General features: G+C 40.6%; 1 protein-coding gene across 2 annotated transcripts in view; it reads left to right on the forward strand.

Moving 5' to 3' along the window:
- The first annotated feature begins 7,592 nt into the window (after positions 1 to 7,592).
- The window catches only part of bend3 (BEN domain containing 3), a 12,766-nt gene continuing 384 nt past the window's right edge, over positions 7,593 to 19,974 (forward strand). Inside the window, exons 1-4 of one of the 2 annotated variants that reach the window (XM_036575205.1) lie at positions 7,593 to 7,727; positions 13,948 to 14,004; positions 14,958 to 15,133; positions 16,926 to 19,974. The exon at positions 16,926 to 19,974 is cut by the window's right edge and continues 384 nt beyond it. In XM_036575205.1, coding sequence (XP_036431098.1) covers positions 7,700 to 7,727; positions 13,948 to 14,004; positions 14,958 to 15,133; positions 16,926 to 19,181 — 2,517 coding nt within the window. In that variant the 5' untranslated portion in view covers positions 7,593 to 7,699 and the 3' untranslated portion in view covers positions 19,182 to 19,974. Of the gene's footprint in view, positions 7,728 to 11,005; positions 11,312 to 13,947; positions 14,005 to 14,957; positions 15,134 to 16,925 lie in introns of those variants that run through there. The other variant, XM_036575206.1, reaches the window with a different exon arrangement.

Below are 19,974 nucleotides of genomic sequence, written 5' to 3' on the forward strand. Positions count from 1 at the left end.
ACTGTGTAAATGTACAGACTGACTTTTGGAGCTGTGCCTCATATTTTAAGCATCTTTTTAAGCCCTGAAACCTTTGTGACATGGTTTCCCCTCCAAATGGAGAATGACCCTGCACTTCCATGCTGTTAAAAATGCCCCATTTATCATGTGATTTATTAGTGTTCCTTTTCCGTAAGCAGCCATAATAGGTTTCGGTAACATGGTTGCACATAAGTGCATAATCATTATTGCTTACAATAAGCTAATAATGCAAATTAACCCTTAAAAGGACACATATATCAACCAAACCATGCACAAAATGAGACATTAGACTTTAATTTCACCAACAATTATGCTTAAATATTCTGTGCATGTATGTAAATGTATAGTGAGGGGGGGGAAAAGGTTCTCTGTTGGTGGAACGTCTCAGTGTGAGATAAAAATGAGCTTAAATGACACTTTAATGAGCCATGTTGAATGAATAGTGCCGGATTGCGGGGCTCTTTAGTGATGATTTGGCCCCCCAGCCTCCCCGCCCTAATGCAGACTGACCCCCGGTACCGGCTCTGCGCTTCACTGCCTGATGGATCCAGCAGCCACGCAGTAATGTCATGGAGGCAGATCCTCCATTACCTGAATAATGACCTGCTGTCCGTCTGCTGGAGCTCCACATCCACACATCATACCTTTAAACGCTCCCTAATACAGACATTACTAATGTGAGTCACGGCACATTGGCCACAGAGGGCGCCATAGTTAATAGCAGCACAGGAACATTGCTTCACGGAGGCGAGAGCAAGTCTTCATGTGAGCAACAAACCTGACTTTAAGTGAAAGACTGGCTAGACTACAGTTAGATGAATAGATAGACATTTTAGTGCAACTTAATGGTTGTAAAGGCTTTCAATCTATCATTTATTTCTCTTTTACATTGTTTGTCTACAGTTTGTTTGTTTTAGGAGGCTTTGAGGTTAGGTGCTAAAACTACAGTTTATGTTGTTTGACGTGTTATGCAGTTTTCTGTAGGGCATCATTGGGCTGGGAATGAGTGTCACCAGAGCCAGTTTATGAGGAGCCTGGCCACTTCCTATTTCCCCCATTATATAAAAAACAGGACTGCTAAACAGCAGAGGGCGCCCGCGAGCAAGTCCTCAATGAATGTGAGTAAATGGAGCTAAACGGCTAAAGACGAAAGTTAAAATAGTTTCTAATCACTGAACCAGAACTTTCCTTTAATTTCAGAAAGTAGAAGGATGGATTTTCACTAAAAAAGCAAAGAAAACTCACCTGTATGTTTCCGTTTTTTCTACAGTAAACAGGTTTTGGGCAGCAGGACGCTAACATTACTGCTACTGAGTGCTGATTGGTGGGCGAGCGGAGCAGCTCATTGGCTGTTCGCTCTCACAGACGTCATGAACGAACATGAGGTGCCATTTTAAACTCCTATAACTCGAGTTTAAAAGCTCTTAAAATATAACAGCAGTGTTAAGATGTTTTATGCTGCTCTGTGTTCAGGAAATAAACATATTCTTTTACATTAAAAATGTTTAAGCATTTATAAACTATGATTTTGCTCAAATGCTTAACCCATTCATTTTGGACTCGCTTGAGAGCGCCCTCTAGCACTTAAGAAACCTGGAAGACATTACGGAGTGGTAATTCTCCTCTCTACAAGTTCTCTGGCATCACGTCGTACTGCATTATGGCATTGTTCCACCATATTGGCAGGGTTTGTTCTTTGTTTACATGCTAAAAATACTCTAAATCACACTGTGAGAGCTTAAAGAGCTTGCTGTGTTGTTTCTTCAGGTTTGTCATGTTTTATATTGAATCAAATGAAAAGGGAGTGTATTTTAACCAACTCAAGAGAGATGTTAAACTATATCATGTCAAAATGAACCTTACTGACAGCCTGGATCCACACAAACCCCCAAACAACGAGTGGAATAATGATCTAACATGCCAACATGACTCCTCTTCCTTTCACAGACTCTTTCCTCACTGGTGTGTGGCTCAAATGCCTGTTCCTTTAGGTAAGTCAACATTTTTACTGACATATTTCACTCAGATTTAATGTTATTCACTCAGACATTGGCATATTTAACCAGAGAGAATTCATACGATCTTTGATTTAGCTGAATTACTGGTGTATTTCACTATTTCAGTTGTGGCGTGTTTCACTGTAGGTAGCTTATTAGCAAACCCTGCTTGCCTAAGCTGTTACTGTACTGTACAATATTAACCCCCATCTTACATTTATACTGAAGAGGCGGTCAAGCTAATGTCTTACAGAGAAACAGACTAAACTAAACGCTGATCGTCTCAGCTAACGTTGCTCGCCCAGTCACAGCTTAATTTACTTCCCCTCAGATGTTATAGATGGAAACCAGCGCCATTGGAGGGTAAAACGTTAGGTCTGTTGGTCGGTAGTGGTAGCATCACTGCACACCTCACCACAATGCTGAGATTTGCTGCTTATTCACTAAATAGTTTTGTAATTTTGTGAAATTTGTAAACAGTTAGTTTGCTGATTCCAAACGTGATAAATCCATGAAGGCTACATTCACATTAGCAGGCTGAAGTGGAACAAATCCAATTTTTTGCCCTAATGTGACTCAGATGTTTTCAGGGCTGTGTGGACACACAAATCTGATCTTTTTAAATCCGACCTGAGACACTTTAGCTACGCTCACATTACAAGCCTCATTGCTCAAATCTTATTTTTTGCTCAAATCCGATCTCTCTGACACAATGGTTCTCACTCGTTTAGGTTAGTGATTCAAATCTGTCACTAATGTGATGAACCGGCGTCCTGAAATGACCCTCATGAGCTCATCCTACTCAGTAACGTCACATGAATGAATCACGTTCATCATCAGCACAAACTAACGAGCAGAACGAGCTTCGCTGAGAAGATCATTAACTCTGATCAGCTCTCAGCTTCATTATTAGAGCGAGATACAGATATGTATCCGTGTCCTAGATCGGATACCTATCTGATTTGTGGCCATGCGACCTTAATGTGACACTCGGACTGGAATTCATGTGCTTTTTCTCCACTGTGCGTGCACCATCATTCAGCGTTACCATGGCAGCAGCGCCGAACAGAAGTTAAAGCCTGTAAATGGTGGAAAAGCAGCTCATCTCACCTTTTTCTCCTGCGTCTCGCTCTAATTGATCTTCTCAGCAAAGCTTGTTCTGCTCGTTAGTTTGTGCTGATGATGAACGTGATTCATTCACTGACGTTACTGAGTAGGATGAGCTCATGAGGGTCATTTCAGGACGCCGGTTCGTCACATTAATGACAGATTTTAATCACTTACCTAAATGAGTGTGAACCATCGTGTCAGAGAGATCGGATTTGAGCAAAAAATAAGATTTGAGCAACGAGGCTTGTAATGTGCACGTAGCCTAAATGATGTTAAAGGTTTTATTCCATCAAATCTTTATAATTAGATCTATAATATAAGCTGTGCTGATTAACCATCTGAATAACTGATTAAACCTTCCTTTCTAATCTGTTTCCTTGATTTAGATCTGATCTGGGATCTGGTATAATAATAATAATAATAATAATAATAATAATCTTTACTGATATATTTATTTATATATTTATATTTATCATGCCAGTGGCAGCTCAAAGTGCTTTACAGACAGGTGATAAGCTTTGTAGTCACGGAGATCCACATGCTAGTCATGTCTGGAAACATAGTTAGTGATACCAAAAGCAAGAAAGCAGGTAGAAAAGTTAGTGTTTATTCGACTGTACGAAAACAGCCCAGACTGACAATCCCTGCCACAATGGTGGATCCCCTATAAAGCGCTGGTGATGACATCACATTCCCAAGCCCTGTTTCCTTCAGCCTTATCTGTTTATCCCTTATGAGCTTGTTTGACAGAATCCGAAATTTCGTTAAGTATTGTTTTATGTTTTTGTGCATCAGTGCACTTTCACTACAACACCCAGCATGCATTACACAAATTAATCATACAGTCATTGGGAAGCCCCATGGTGACAGCCAATCCTGACTGCTAGCCTGACCACTGAGCTATAGGCTAATAAACATTATTAGAAACAGGGTGCAATTATTAGATTCATAATTCTCAAATTCTCATATATATATATATATATATATGTGTGTGTGTGTGTGTGTATAGGGCCTTCAGATCAGGTGACTGGGTGTGTTATCAAGCTGGAAGTAGCCATTAGAAGATGGTAAATTGTGGCCATGAAGGGATGAACATGGTCAGCAACAACACTCAAACAGACTGTGGCATTCGAGTGATGATTGATTGGTATGAACGGGTCTAAAGTGTGCCAAGAAAACATTCCCCACACCATTACACCACCCCCACCAACCTGGACTGTAGACACAAGGCAGGTTGGTATGTGTTGTATCTTTTAAGTGGAACCTAATGTACAGTACAGAAATGCATCATTAATCACTGCATTAATATCACACAGGTTTTGTCCTTTATCACATTTTACCAAATGATGGAAATAAACACACAGTTGAAAAACTGTTCTCTGCCTTGTGGAAGCTTACCGGGCGTAACAGTTTACTTTTTGATTTGTAACCTGTCACCCCGAAGTTATAATATAATGAAAACAATACTACGAAACAGGTGATGTTGTTCTGTTTGGGAATATCTTGTACTAGACTAAATACTGAAAATATAAAGTTGCTCGAGAAGGTCTGCAAATCCACTAACATGAACTTCAGCTGTAGTTCAACTTGTGTCCACTGGGTGGCGGCAGCTGAAAGAAAAAAGACCATTCAGTGCCACTGAGCTGCAACATACAACATAAAATGCATGAGGGGGAGCAACAAGGCCTGGGGGTCTGGCACATACAAGACAGCACACCAGACAACATGTAACAACAGATAATAGCAAGGAGACCAAACCAGCTTATGAGGTGACGAGAGGCGACAGTACAGTGTAGAATAATAGTACATAGTAATACAGCATAACAGTGCAGGACAATATGCAGAATAATGCAGTGTGAGACATCATGTGTGGGTAAAACAGTATGTTATGAAAAGATATGGTACAGTATATCATCAATATATTATTAAAACAAACATATATGCCTAAAACAGCAACTTTACAGGAGAAGGCAAAAATATTCTTAATTATTCTTTAAATTATTTTTTCCTTCTTCCGCTTCTGTTCCACCCCACCCCACCTCCCACCTCCCACTTACAATCCCACAATGATTGCTCTAAATACAGGATAATAACAATAATTACAATAATAATACTATGAAGAAATAAAATGAAATAACATGGAGTTCAATAATAACAGAGAAACATTTTTCATTTTTAATGTAAGTTAATGTAAAGATGTTTTATTCCAAGTGATTTTACAGCATTTCTACTGGTCCAGTCGTCATCAAGAGTTTACACAATGTAAAGGACAGCTGTTATATATGGGTCAAATTCCGAGTTTTGTTGATTTTCTATGTGAAAATAAGTTAATATAATCAGTGCACAATTTCTATTTGCTGAATTTAATTTGTTGGAAAAATTAAAACACACATTTCGTGTTTTTAAACAGTTATTGTGCATTAAAACAGCTAATTTTCACTTAGGAAATCAACAAAATATGTAAGTTTGGGCACTGAAACTTTTGCATATGACTGTATGCTACTTTTAAGGACATGTATTTTATTTAAGAGCATCACAAATAAATGTTTATTATTTTTATTTGATTGTTGTATCAGTTGAATGTTGCAGTAGCTTTTAATAACATACAGTCATTGAAGATACGTGAATAATTTACCCATCTGATGGCAGCCTTTCATGCTGCAGGGCTTTTGGTAGACATAATGCTCTTAATTTGCCTATAAACACTGACTGAACCATGATGTAATCTGGCAAACACATGGATCCCATCACTGCACCTGCTTGTTTTAACTGCTCACTGACACTTTATCAGCAGCCAAAGTTCCACACACAGTTTGCATGGCCTCTATAGTTGGTCAGCTGGGCCTGTAAAACTGTCCTTTTTCGTTGGAAATCTCAGTCAAGGTCAAGGGGGGGTTTCACAAAGCTGGTTTCTTAGTAAAGCTGGATAACTTAAGCCCAAAATGCAGACTTGGCTGAGCTCCCCCTGATAGAGAAACCAGAATAGACCAGCATATCGCTGTCGTCGGAAGAAAACCTCGTATCTCCATTTTTGACATTTTTCAGTTTTTGACATATTTTTAAAATACCTGTTATTTTCTATATTGTGTGTAAATTTCATGATGAATGGACCAAAAGAAATGGCCTGAATTTACTTGGGAAAAAGTCTGGTTCCATTGACTTACATTAAAATTAAAGGAGTTTTTTCCTTCTCCTGTAAAGTTTCCATTTTGGAGATACGAGGTTTTCTTCCGACAACAGCGACATGTTGTGTTTTGATGCTGGTATGCTGGTCAACCTGTCTGATCATGCTGGGGTGAACAGCTAAACCAGCACCAGGCTGGTGCTGATATATTTCAGCAGGGCCTATTGGACAGCCTTAAAGGGAACTTAAAAGGGGAACATTATTAAATGGTTAAGATGTAAACAGAGTCTTTCAGAGTGGTTTGGTGTGAAACGCTCTGTTCTAAACTTTAGTGTACATTAATGTAATGAGATTTTAGTATTGAAAGTATTTAGTAATGAAGTATTTCTATTGGTCCTTTTATGACAGAATGTTCTGTAAAAGGCAGCGGGGTTTTCAAATGGTGTAAAAAAAAAAATAAACAGAAAAAAAAATAATAAGTTATGAGTTTCTGATATGAGACCGATGATATAACCATCACTCCTCATTTCTACACTTTCATTTAAAATAAAGCAACTCATTATATGATGATTTACACTGATTTTTCAAAAAAATCTACATAATTACGTCATTAAGATGTAAACAGAGTCATTCAGAGTGGTTTGGTGTGAAACGCTCTGTTCTTGAGGAACTCACAGTCAGAACTGTTCACAGTGGTGGTGATAGGAACCAGACGTCCACCTCTAAAAGCTCCTCACAGAAAGTTCCTACATGAAATGGTTATGAATTCACTGCCTGATGTCTGAGACGCTGTTTTACTGTAGTTTTGTGATAAAGTTTTGGCTTAAAGTGTATTTTAATCCAGTCATAGATGCACGCAGTCCCCAAAGAAAGCTGACTTTTTCAGATTTTCCACTATTTTTCCATCATCAACATAAAACTCAGAACTCGTGTAAGTTCACTGGTGGTTCTAGATAGTAAATAAAATGTCTATATTTGTGTTGTAGTCATGGTGACGCCTGGTTCCTATCACCACCACTGTAAGGAAATCTGAACCATTTCACACCAAACCACTCTGGTCACATCTCACACACTGAGTTATGCTGAAGTTCCCTTTTAAGTCTAAAGTGTCCCTTAATGACTTCAGGCTTAACTCAGCGACGCTGCTTCCCTGACAGGTTCAGTGAGTGGATTTTAGTGGTAGAAAAAAAGAAAAACAACAACAACAAAAAAAAAGCAGCAGAAAAAGTTCCACTTTTCTCCACTCGAGCTGCTTCTGCAGGTCCACAGCCACGCGGGGCTGTGCGGAAGTGACACACACACGCAGCACGGCAGCGTCACGTCACGCGAGAGGGCAAAAAACACACGCGCACGCGCTCGCGCACGGAGGGAAACACGCAGGGCTTTAATCCGTGGACACAAAACAGCCTCACGCGGACGGAACGGGCGCGAGCATGGCTGCCAGTCGATGAAGCGCCGAGCACGAGAGCAAAAAAGGTGAGTTTGCTCGCGTGTTTGCCGCGCGAGGTAACGTTACTGTTTGTTTGTTTGTTCTTCTGTTTTTCCCCCTGCCGCGTCACGCACGAGAGTTCCTCGCGCGAAAGGGTGGGGGAGAGAGAACAGCACGTTCACACAAACACCTCTGTCCGCGCGCCGGGCGGGCTGGACACCCCCGGCAGCAGCTGCCGCAGCTCTGCCCGGGCTCCGCCGCTGCTGGTGGGCAGTGGAGCTCCGGTGTGGAGCCCCGCTTTGCGGCCGGGTTTCGTGGGTTCTGCTGGTGGAAGAATGAGGAAGTGGACTTGGTGGACTGGACGGGGGGGGGATGCAGCAGCGCCCCCAGTCAGAGCGCGGCGAGATTCGGCGCTGCAGACGCGGACAAACAGAGTCCAGCACTGCTCCACAATTCACAATCTCACTGACCCACACTCTTAAAAAGAACGTTCTTCAAGGGTTCTTTAGTAAAGACACTGGTTTCATATAGGACCATGAACACTCAAAGAACCACAGGCCTTCTTAATTGTTTTTTGAATGGTGAAATGGTTCTTCAGATTGATGGACGGTGTGTTGTATATGGTTCTAAACTCTTAAAGGTTCTTCAGGGGTTCTTTAGTAAAGACAGTGGTTCTGTATAGAACCATGAACACTCAAAGAACCATGCGCATGCTTAAATGGTTCTTCAGATTGATGGACGGTGTGTTGTATATGGTTTTAAACTCTTAAAAAAGGTTCTTCAAGGGTTCTTTAGTAAAGACAGTGGTTCTAAATAGAACCATGACCACTCAAAGAATCATATGCATGCTTAAATGGTTCTTCAGATTGATGGACAATGTGTTGTATATGGTTCTATACAGAACCAGGAACACTTAAAGAATCATATGCAGGCCTAAATGGTTCTTTGCACTGTGAAATGGTTCTTCAGATTGATGGACAATGTGTTGTATATGGTTCTAACCGCATAAACATTATGGTTATTCATGGATTCTTTAGTAAAAAAAAATGGTTCTATAAAGAACCATGAACACTCATAGGACCCTTTGCATGATTAAAGGGTTCTTTGTGTCATGAAAGGGTTCTTCAGACTGATGGAGAATGTGCTGTAGATGGTGCTTTATAGAACCTTTTTGAAAAGGGTTCTGTATAGCACCCAGAAGGGTTTTTCTGCTGTAACAAGCCTGACATCGTAACTATAGAAGAACCCTTTTCGAAAAAGTTGTATATAGAACCCTCTGCAGCTCATTCTCCATATATTCTATCTGAAGAACCCTTTCATGATGCAAAGAACACTTCAATCATGCAAAGTGTTCATGGTTCTGTATGGAACCATTTTCTTTACTAAAGAACCCTTGAAGAACCATCTTTAAGAGTGTACATACAACCTTTTTGAAAAAGCACCTCAAAAAGGTTCTTCTGTTGTTACAAGCTTCACATTGCAACAATAACAGAACCCTTTTGGGTGCTACATACAACACTTTTCAAAAACGTTCTATGTAGAACCATCCACAGCACATTCTCCATCAGTCTGAAGAACTCTTTTAAGATGCAGTCATGAGAAGAGTTTTGAGTGTTCATGGTTCTGTTTAGAAACATTTGGTTTACTAAAGAACCCTTGATGAACCATCTTAACCATTTTAAGTGTGTACAATATTACAATGACAGCCTGTCATTGGTCAGAAGTAGATCACGTGTCCGGCTGCAGTCGCTTCAGCGCTCTGCCTCATTAAACACACCTGATTCAGCTCCTCAGCTAATTAGAAAGACCTTCATGAACTGAATTCAGAGTGATAGATGAGGGTGAACGCTGATCTCCGCAGTACTTTGACCTGGAAGATCCCCAGTTTGACATGCCTGATCTAGATTAACCAGTGATAACCGATGGCTGCTGTGAGAGGCCTATCAGTGTAACAGTGAGGAACAGATCTCTGAGAACCAGTCACTAGCTGTGTCCCAGTTCAGGGGCTGCATCCTTCTGAGGCGTGTCCTTCGAAGGCGTGCGTAGATCCTCGAAGGCTGAACTGAAATGAGACAGTCTGCTCTACGGCGGATTTCCTGTTTGCGTCACAGCACCGCTGTTCCCGCCCTCACCGCTGCGTCACGAATCGCCGCTCCTGTCAAGTTCTCTTAAAGTTCTTTAAAGACGGAACCAGAAATTTTGATTTTGAGTTTTTTTATTTTTTTCATTTATTAGAGCTGGAGAGTCTTATAAATCTCTGTCGGCTCTTTGCTTCGGTTACCCGAGTGCTCGAATAGCTGTGCACATCCCCAGCGAATAATAATTTTTACTTGTTTTCAGTGATTTTTATTAAGTAAAAGTATCTCAATATATTGGCAGATGCTTTTGCTTGTTTTAAAAAATGTGCTTGAAACCAGCAACTTTATCTGCCACTATAGTGAGTAGAGTGAATTTTACCTGATAAAATTACCTAAAACAAGTGAAAAATGTCTAGAAATAAGATATAAATAATCTTATAATAAGTGCACACTCATCTAAAAATGGGAAATATTAGATTTAAGATCATTTCACTTGACAAGACACAATTTTCTACATGTGCATTTAGGCCCAATCCCATTTCACTCCTCGCCCCTACCACTTAGCCCTACCTCTCCGTTTTGCGTGTGCAAGTCTAGGGGTAAGGTGTCACGAACCTTGTTGAGATTAGGGCTACATGGCCCTCCAAACAGAGGTTATGAGAAAAAAAGAAAAACTGGTAAGAGGGCTGCACAAGCGACCAAAGAAACCCACAAATGTGAGAATTTTCTCTGTTAAATAGTTACGATAACCATTATATTATCTTAGTTTAACGTCGTTTCAATGTATTATGGTCCTTTTTTTCCATAACAAGCATAAAAATCGCTAGTAGTTTGCTGATATCTCGGTAGCTAGCTACATTTGAAAATTTGAGCTAGGAAAATTTGAACAAGAAGCTGGAGAATATCTGACTTCAGCTTTATATCACTGAAGAATTAGGGGTGGGTGATAATAAATAATTGCCCCCCTCTTTGAAGGCATATGATGCCCTAAATGTAACTAAAGCCCAGCAGTGAGGAGCTGAACTTTACCCTCCTCTGCTGTCACTGCAGACTGGCAGGGTCGCCTACAGAGCAGCGCTGGTAGCTGTTAATGAAGTGATGCTCTTTTTATTTGAGGGTCCCATTTCAGAGGGAAGATTTCAACCACTACCCTTGTAACTCAGTTCTAAGGGCCAAGGTGACACTCGAAAACATGGGGTAGGGGTAAAAATAAGAAATGGGACTGGGCCTAACTGTGGTCTTTTTTTGCATGTTTTGAGAAACGGGAGACGCTTGGACGCGTGCCAGAAAGCACATGAACGCACACATGAGTACACAAAACCATAAGTGTGGACTTTGGGACGGTCCAAATCTCACTCTGTCCAGCACACTTCAATGTTTTCCTGCCTGAATCAACTTATCAGCTCATTAAAGCCCTACATGAGGGTAAAACAAGGGCGTGTCAGAGCGAGAGAGCACTAAAGTCTGCAGAAGAGGGTGAGGGTAGTGAAGCTTTGAGACGCCGGCTCGCCCTGCTGCAGTGCACACACTTCATTTTCTATTCAGCACAAAGGTAATGAACTGAATAAACTGAGACTGATGGTGTTTTCTTGCTATAATGCTGCATATTCAAGCCCTTCATGAGACAAAATAAAGCAGGAAAACATGGAAGAGGTGCAGAGCAGGTGTTACTCCAGGGGCAGGATTGGGAAATCATCTGTTTGGAATTATGAGGTTCTATTAAGTGTTTCATATATTCTTATTCTGTGACAAGTCCCTAATGTTGTGTGAGGTGTTTTTCACGTTGTGTGCATTTTGGGACTTTTTATCTAGAAAACAAAATGGTCCAAAGTCGAACTCTAACTTGGTTCTATAAGGTTCTATCTGCTAGCCAATCAGCACGGAAGACTCAATGAATGTATCATGGATATTAAGAACTGGATGACCCAGAACTTTCTTCAGCCGAATGATAGTAAAACAGAGGTTATTTTGTTTGGTCCCCCCACAGTAACCAAGAGCTTGAAAGGAAATCTGGGTTCTTTAACCCCTTTTATGAAAACACAAGTTAAAAACCTTGGGGTTGTTTTGATACTGAATTAAAATTTGATAAGCAAATAAAGGCAGTGGTCAAGTCTCCAGTCTCCAGGTTAAAATCATTTCTTAATGCTTCAGATTTGGAAAAAGTCATTCATGCCTTTGTGACGTCTAGATTGGATGACTGTAATGCACTGTATTTTGGAATTAACGAAGCATCTCTGGCTCGTTTACGACTAGTTCAAAATGCTGCAGCCAGAATGTTCACTGGTACGAAGAAAAGAGAGCACATTACTCCAGTTTTAGTGTCCTTGCGCTGGCTCCCAGTGCAATACAGAATCCAATATAAAATGGCATTGATGGTTTTTAAAGCTTTGAGTGGTCAGGCACCTGCATACGTTGAGGACATGCTCTGTATATATGCGCCCTCAAGATCTTTAAGGTCTGCGTCTCAATCACTCTTAACTGTTCCTCGGTCTCGTCTTAAACATGAAGGGGATCGTGCTTTTGCTGTCGCTGCACCAAGACTTGGAATGGTCTTCCAAGTGACATCAGGCTTCACCTGTGACTGTTTTTAAAACAAAGTTTAAAACACATTTTTATCGATTAGCATTCAGCAGTCGTTGAACTGTGGACTGAGGTCTGTACATGGTTGTGTGAGTGTATGGTAGTGGTGTTCGGAAGGTGGGACTCTTTTTGTTTTATTGTAAAGCACTCTGGTTTTAAATGTGCTATATAAATAAAATTTACTTACTTAGGTTGAATACACACGAGAGGACCAGTCAGGTTCTGTCGCCGCTCTGCTCAGTGACGGCGGGAAAAGTGTGAAACCAGATGTTGCTGAAACTCTGCCTGTCTAATTGAAGCTCTTAGTGTCTTACATTTTAAGCCATAAAGGTAATTAAATAGTAAACAATTGAATTGCTGGGCTCTTAATTACAACATAAACAATAATTTCATTAATTTCATAAATAAGTTTTCATCCATCTTTTCTTTTTCTTCCTTGTTCTAAAATAAGACATTTTGGCTCATTAGATTTCTGATGTAAAACAAAACCTTTTAGACTGATCTGCTACCTTTAGACTGACCGGCTACACTGACCTGCTGAGACAGTTTATTACAGTAGCTGGTTTCTGTCTGACCTACAGGGAAACTAATGGTTCCTACCTAAAACTGACCTCTGCACTGGAAAACGATTTGTCCCTGAAAAATCAATAAGTGATAAAAATAAGTGTAATAAAAATGCATTAGAAAGCATTAAAGGTTCTGATAATGTAGACACTCTATTACAACACAATGTTTTAAAACAAATTACGAGTATAAACTGTTTGTGTTCCTTAAAAATCACTGCTTCTTTTATTTTTGTTGCAATTTTCTTTTTTATTGGGGAAAGTCTTAAAAAAAAATTCACATTGTATCAAACATTATGTCGCTGTCTAAAGAAAAACAAGTATCTCCAAAATACTAACTTTACAGGAAGGGCAAAAATGTTGGAGCACTTCCATTGGTCCAATCATCATGAAATTTTCAGACAATGTAAAGGACATCTGCTCAGCTCAAATGATGCAGAAAAGTAAAAACGGCAAAAAATGGAGATATATATATATATATATATATATATATATATATATATATATATATATATATATATATATTTTCTAATCAATGCTTTTATTATGACAAGAAACATCATATTTTAATAATACTGTCAATATCAATAATATAAATTTGTTAGAACATTTAAAACAACAACATAAAAAGGATATTACACGCTGAAAAGAAAGTGAGTTCATAGGACTAAATGTTCTATCTGCATTTGACCTGTTCCAAAAAAATCATCTGCAAATTTGATAGGATTTTGATATTATACATTCAGACTGTCTCTTTTTCATGTATGAAAGAAACGTGTTCCACATATCAGTTTTGCTCTTTGGAATGCAAAATCTTTGTAGCTGAACATCTCAGAACACAGATAGAACCTTATGATTTCAAGGAGATGAGATGCTGAGCTAGACATGTTGTTCTATGACATTACTATGGGCATTATATTGTATTATAATATTATGATATAGTGCACGTTATCTATCAAATTTATTGCTAAAGCTTAAAAGCAGCATCAGAATATTGAAATTAAGCTTCTGTGTCATGTAGATGTTTTGTCTTTTCTCTTGGTGCAGGAAATGAGCTCCTCTGAGCATGGCGTTAACACAGACGGGACAGTGCCTGAGACGGGTGAGAGGGAATTCTGTGTGATCACTGCTTGTGTTCAGTGATGTTGCTTTCCTGCTTTGGTTTCTTACAGCCTCTTAATCTTTACGTCACTAAGGCTGCGTTCACACAGCAGTGGGCAAAATCCGATTTTCTCACCAAATCTGATTTTTTTTGTTTGGCTGTTCAGATTATCTTTTAAATGTGATCTGTATCATCAGTCTGAACAGATCAGCTCCTAAACCGACCCACATGCACAAAAGAACAGAGCGTCACGCTGCTTCACGGCTCATCCAGAGGTAAACAATCACGACCGCCAACGACGCCAGTCGCTCCCGGAGGATCAGCTTCATCTTCACCAGCATCACAGGAGCCATCATGAAGCTTCACTGACTGACAGCTGGGCTCATCACCCAGAATGTGTTCAAGTTCACCGTAAAAAGGGCGCGGTCACGTCTTTGGTCCGGGTCGTCGGGTTCTTTAAACTGTTCTCTGACACTGCAGCCTCGGTCTCATCCGGCTGTTTTGTTCGAAACCTCTTCGAACACGGAGGGTTTTGGATGAGTCTCTTCTAAATGTTTGGTACAGAAACATCAGTCTGAATATTTCTGAGTCTCAGCAGCGCGAAATTATGACGAATGTGGAGCTGGATTGACGTAAAAGTCACGTGAATTCCGATCTGGCTGTTCAGACTGAGTCGCATTGCCGCAGATCGGATACGTATCGGATTTCAGTACCACATATGAAAGCGTCTCAAATCAGAATTGAAAATGTCAGATTCTCTGTGTTTATCTGTTCACACTGACACACAGACACACATCTGTGTCACATACAGAGAAAAAGATCAGACTTGGGCCACTTTTACCTGCTGTGTGAACAAAGCCTTAGATTACTTTGTGAAAAATAGTGTGATAGAGTGATCAGTATTGTGGGAGTTATAACTAAGCAGCATGTTAATGGATGCTGGTCTCTGTCAGATGTTAAGGTTGAGAAGGACACAGAGGACAGTGCTGACCATGAGTATACACCAAGTTTGGAGGGAAAGTCTTCAGACTGCTTCATGCGACGGCTCACTAAAAGACCAGCATCACACATCAGCTTAGACGGCCTTAATGCGGAGCACTACCGCTCCACCTGCAGGAAGAGGGCTAAGGTAAAAGCACAGCTGGGGTTTGTGAAAGATGTCCTCAAAAGCTCTAATCCTAATCATTTTGATTTTTGCCATTTCTGTGTATATTGGTGAATATCGCTGCTCTGAAATGGTAACTTTACAGGAGAAGGTAAAAACATACTTTACTTTTAATGTAAGTCAATGGAAACAGAATTTTTTCCAAGTTATTTTTGGTCCATTCATCATGAACTTTACACAAAAATGTAAAGGACAACAGGCATTTTCAAATTATGTCAAAAACTGAAAAAACTACAAAAATGGAGATACAAGGTTTTGTTCTGACAGCAGTGATATGTAATCCATAATTCTTACTGGTGCTACATTTTTTTCACTAATTTTTTGCTCTCTGTGTAAATGTAAATATCTGTAGTATGTGTCATTGTGTTTTTATTATGTGTTCACAAATGAGTGCTTTGCTATACACCATTAAAGGTGCAGTGTGTGAGATTTAGGGGGATCTCTTAGCAGAAATGGAATATAGTAAACAAAACCATGTTTTGATTAGTGTATAATCAGCTGTAACTACGAATCGTTATGTTTTCGTTATTTTAGAATGAGCTCTTCATATCTACTCAGGGAGCGGCTCCTCTCCCTATGTAGATATGAGTTGCTGCCGGGTTGCTGGCTGAACACTTTGTGTTGAGAAGTTTGAGAAGCCAAATTTTGACAAATGGAGAATCAGACTTATTATTTAGCACAAGAAAAAGTGAAGGAAGGTGAATCCTCACCGTGAAAGAAGAGAAAACCTGATTCTACCTGGTTCTCCAGGTAAGCAAAAGTGGTGGCTCTATAGCGTCACTCAAAGAACCCTTTAGTACTTTTTTTCACCAGTGTAGCACCTAAAATCTCCAGTACTGTTCAAAATTTGGAATCACTTTTCATATTAATCATTTTACAGTGCAGATCTAAGTACACATGTAGATTATATTCAGTATTTCAAGGTTTTTGTCAACAACAAGAAATTATTAAAACATAAATAATATACTGTAATTATCTATTTATTGAAATTTTTGTCATGTTATCTGCCTCGAGATGTGAAAGTAGGAGGCATTATGAGTATTTTTTATAACTTCATGCAGTCGTTTTACAACCATCCACAGCTGTGTTCATCATTCTGGATTTTTTACTGCTTCCTGTTAATGAAATGTAAATATATAAACTTGTAAAGTTGCATCAGACCAGCATATTCCAGTAATTTTATACATTTTTCTATACATTTATACCACTATTCTGCTTTATATTATTGAAAACCTTAATTCCAAACACTGAAACGTTAATTTCCAATGTTTAAATTATTATCTGAGCTCTTTGTACACAAAAGTTTTAACACCCAGGTGAAAGAGCATGTTTTGTTTTCTACATGAAAATAAGTTAACACATCTACAGAGAACAGTCTGAATTCATATTTATTTGCATTTTTAATTATTATTCATAAATATTTATTCAATTTATCTATTCTAATTCCCAGTTTAACATACTGGAAAAAATAAAACAAAATATTAATGAGTCATAACTTTTGCACAGGCCACATTTCATATTTTATGTTTTCCCAGCATGTTAAATAGAGTTATTGAGCATTAAAATGTACAGAAGTGTGTCTTTTTAAAGTCAATTAACATGAATTCTACACCAACACCAACAGTTTCTTGCTTGTTCAAACAGTTTCTCCATGGCATGTTTCATCTGAACCTTCCCAGTTAAGCGTGCTTCTATTTCAGTTTGGTAAATAATGGCACTGAGTCATTCACAGCAGCCTCTTTGTTCCTCTCTGCAGATTGGAGAACACCTCCAAGATGGAAGCTCTGAGGACACGTCCAAGTCACACGGCGTTCGGTCATCTCCTCAAGAGAGAACTATCTTGTCATACAGGAAACCTCTGTACAGCATCTCCCATCGTATCACTGAGAAGAAAGCCACATCCAGCTTGGACCAGCTTGGACAGCACGAGCCTGGAATGCGCGTCAGCCACAATGGCATCATTTTCCCAAAGCTGGGCAGCCCAGACGAGCACAATCGATTTGAGTCCCCTTCAGCTGAGTCCACTGCATCCCCTGTATCCTCGGAAACCCACCTGTACCCGCTCTTTGAGAAGATGTTCTTCATTCTCAACACCCTTAACTCTAGCATGACCCAGCTGCACAGCAAGGTCGACCTCCTATCACTGGAGGTGACCCGCATCAAGAAGCAGATCAAGCCTTCGGAGATGCCTATGGAATTCCAGCCTCCACCAGAATACCTCTTGACGAGTGAGGAGCTCGCTCAGTTGATGGAGCAAACCTCCACAGCTGGTGAGCTGGGCTGCAGGCTGCTAGTCCAACTCTTCCCTGAACTTTTTACGGCCAAGGAATGTGCACATGGTTGCAAATCCTGCGGCGCTGCAAGTAAACGCACCCTGGATTCTTTGCACCTTCAGCTCATACGCAACTATGTGGAGGTCTGCTACCCGCTGGTCAAGAATGGCAACGTTTGGCAGACCGAGTGCCTCATGCAGATCAATGACTTTTTCAATCGTTTCTGGGCTCAGAAGGATCTGGAGAGTGGGCAGATCTGTGGGAAACAGACTCCAGTGGTCCTTGGCTTTGACGTGGTCCAAAACCATGGCTGTCATTTCATCAACGAGGAGGGACAAGACGAAAGACTCTCACTAGACTCTGGAGAGAACAGCAACAATGGTAGTCATCTTGGCAATGCCCAATCAGATGCTGCCTTTGATACTCAAGACACTGGGGAGGATTCTGACGACATCACCTCACCTGAAGACTTTGTCGTGTTTCTTTTAAATAGACTCTTTCCAGAAGTGTTTGAAGAGGGTAGACTGCCTGAGGGTCACAGCACTGTGGGACAGTTGATAATCGGTTCAGACAGACTGGACATTATACGCAAGTACATGGAGGCAAATTTTCCAGATATACCCGAAGACACTTGGATGCAGTTGTGTGTCCAGCGAATGGAGGAAGCTCTCGAGAACGCCCCCACCGATGGCAGTAACCTGGACAACAACCGTGAGGAGAGCTACGACTCTACTTGTCTCCCTGACGACATCTCCATAGTCAAAGTCAGTGACCTCTGTGATTATGAAAAGCCTAATCGCAGGTCAAAGAAGTCTTGGCTGGAACCTGTTGACTTTGATGAAATGAACGTCCCGCTACCAGATTTTGATGTTCCTCAAGAGTACCTGCTCACCAAGGAGCAGCTAAAGAGCATCTACAACAGCAGTTTGTCCATCGGAAACTTCGCCTCCCGTCTCCTGGTCCTCATGTTCCCTGAACTGTTCACGTATGAAAATGCACGCAAACACTACAATTGCAGTGGTTCCTTGGGCAAGAAGCAGTTGGATCCCGTCCGGGTCAGCCTCATTCGCCATTACGTCCAGCTGCTCTACCCCCGGGCCAAGAACGACCGCGTCTGGACTCTTGAGTTTGTCGGCAAGCTGGATGAACGCTGCAGGCGAAGGGACACAGAGCAGCGTCGCTCCTATCAGCAACACCGCAAAGTCTCCGTCCCTGAGCAAGAACCCGATCCTAGAGACTTTGGGACCGCTAGCCAGATCAACCCACTAAACCCGGAGCGCCTCAAGGAGGACTTTGAAGTGCCCTCGCTACCACCTGAGAAAAGTAGCAAAGACTTCTGCAAGATCCCTCTAGAGGACCTCACGGTGTCCACCCCAGACTTTCCAGTGCCTTCCACCTACCTTCTCTCGGACGCCGAAGTTCGAGAAATAGTTCAGCAGAGTCTGTCCGTCGGGAACTTCGCTGCCCGGCTTCTCGTGCGCCTGTTTCCAGAGCTTTTTACGCAGGAAAACTTGAGGCTTCAGTACAACCACTCCGGTGCCTGCAACAAGAAGCAGCTCGACCCTGTGCGCCTCCGACTCATCCGCCATTACGTGGAGGCTGTGTATCCCGTGGACAAAATCGAGGAGGTTTGGCACTACGAATGTGTACCTAGCATCGACGAGCGATGCAGGCGCCCGAATCGCAAGAAATGCGACATTCTGAAAAAGGCCAAGAGATCGAACAGCACTGTGTCATGATGCCTTTAGGCCCCTGTTCTTTTTGTCCTTATATTTTACACAAACGTGTATTTTCTTTGCACAAGTCCATAAGCTGAAGCTGCATAGTGAAACGTATATAAAATGCCCTCATTGAGGTCCAGTCATGTAGGATAGGGCCAAATCGATGGTCCTTGTACAGGATATGTTCGTAACATGTAGCTGCAACACCTGACAGTGAGGTTCTCTTTAAAGACACTGTCAACTGATAGTGACATATTAGTGTTATTATTTATATGCCAAACTATAGTTGTAATTCTAACTTCTAATAAGCTATCATAGCCTTAAACACATACATAAAGAAGTATAAACATTTATCTTTAGACAATATAGGTCACTTTAGTCAGGGGGAGTGGGGCGGGGCAGAGATATGTGATATATATTTTTGTTTTTAATTAATTGTAGCAATGTTGCAGCACTGGTCTTTTTTCTAACTCTGAATTTATGAGCATATGTCCTACCTGCAGTCTATAATAAAATATAGAAACAGATTGTCACTATTTTTAAATAAAATTACATTTGTGGAGAAACACATCTAGTTTGTTTAATTAGCAATCACTAATTAAGCCTCAGGTAAGAACTTATTTGGACATGAGGTGCACAAGCAAAAATGGAGTTCCTTCAGATTCATTCATTTTAATTTTATTTGTAATAAATTTTTAATAAAACCTTTGACACATGGATTGTAAGGGGGGGACATGGAATATGAATTTAGCTAAGAAAGACTTGTTCTCTGTAATTCCTTCATTTGATCCTTGAATATCTTAATAGCTAA

This window comes from Colossoma macropomum, unplaced genomic scaffold (assembly GCF_904425465.1).
Source record: "Colossoma macropomum unplaced genomic scaffold, Colossoma_macropomum, whole genome shotgun sequence".
Classification (NCBI taxonomy): domain Eukaryota; kingdom Metazoa; phylum Chordata; class Actinopteri; order Characiformes; family Serrasalmidae; genus Colossoma; species Colossoma macropomum.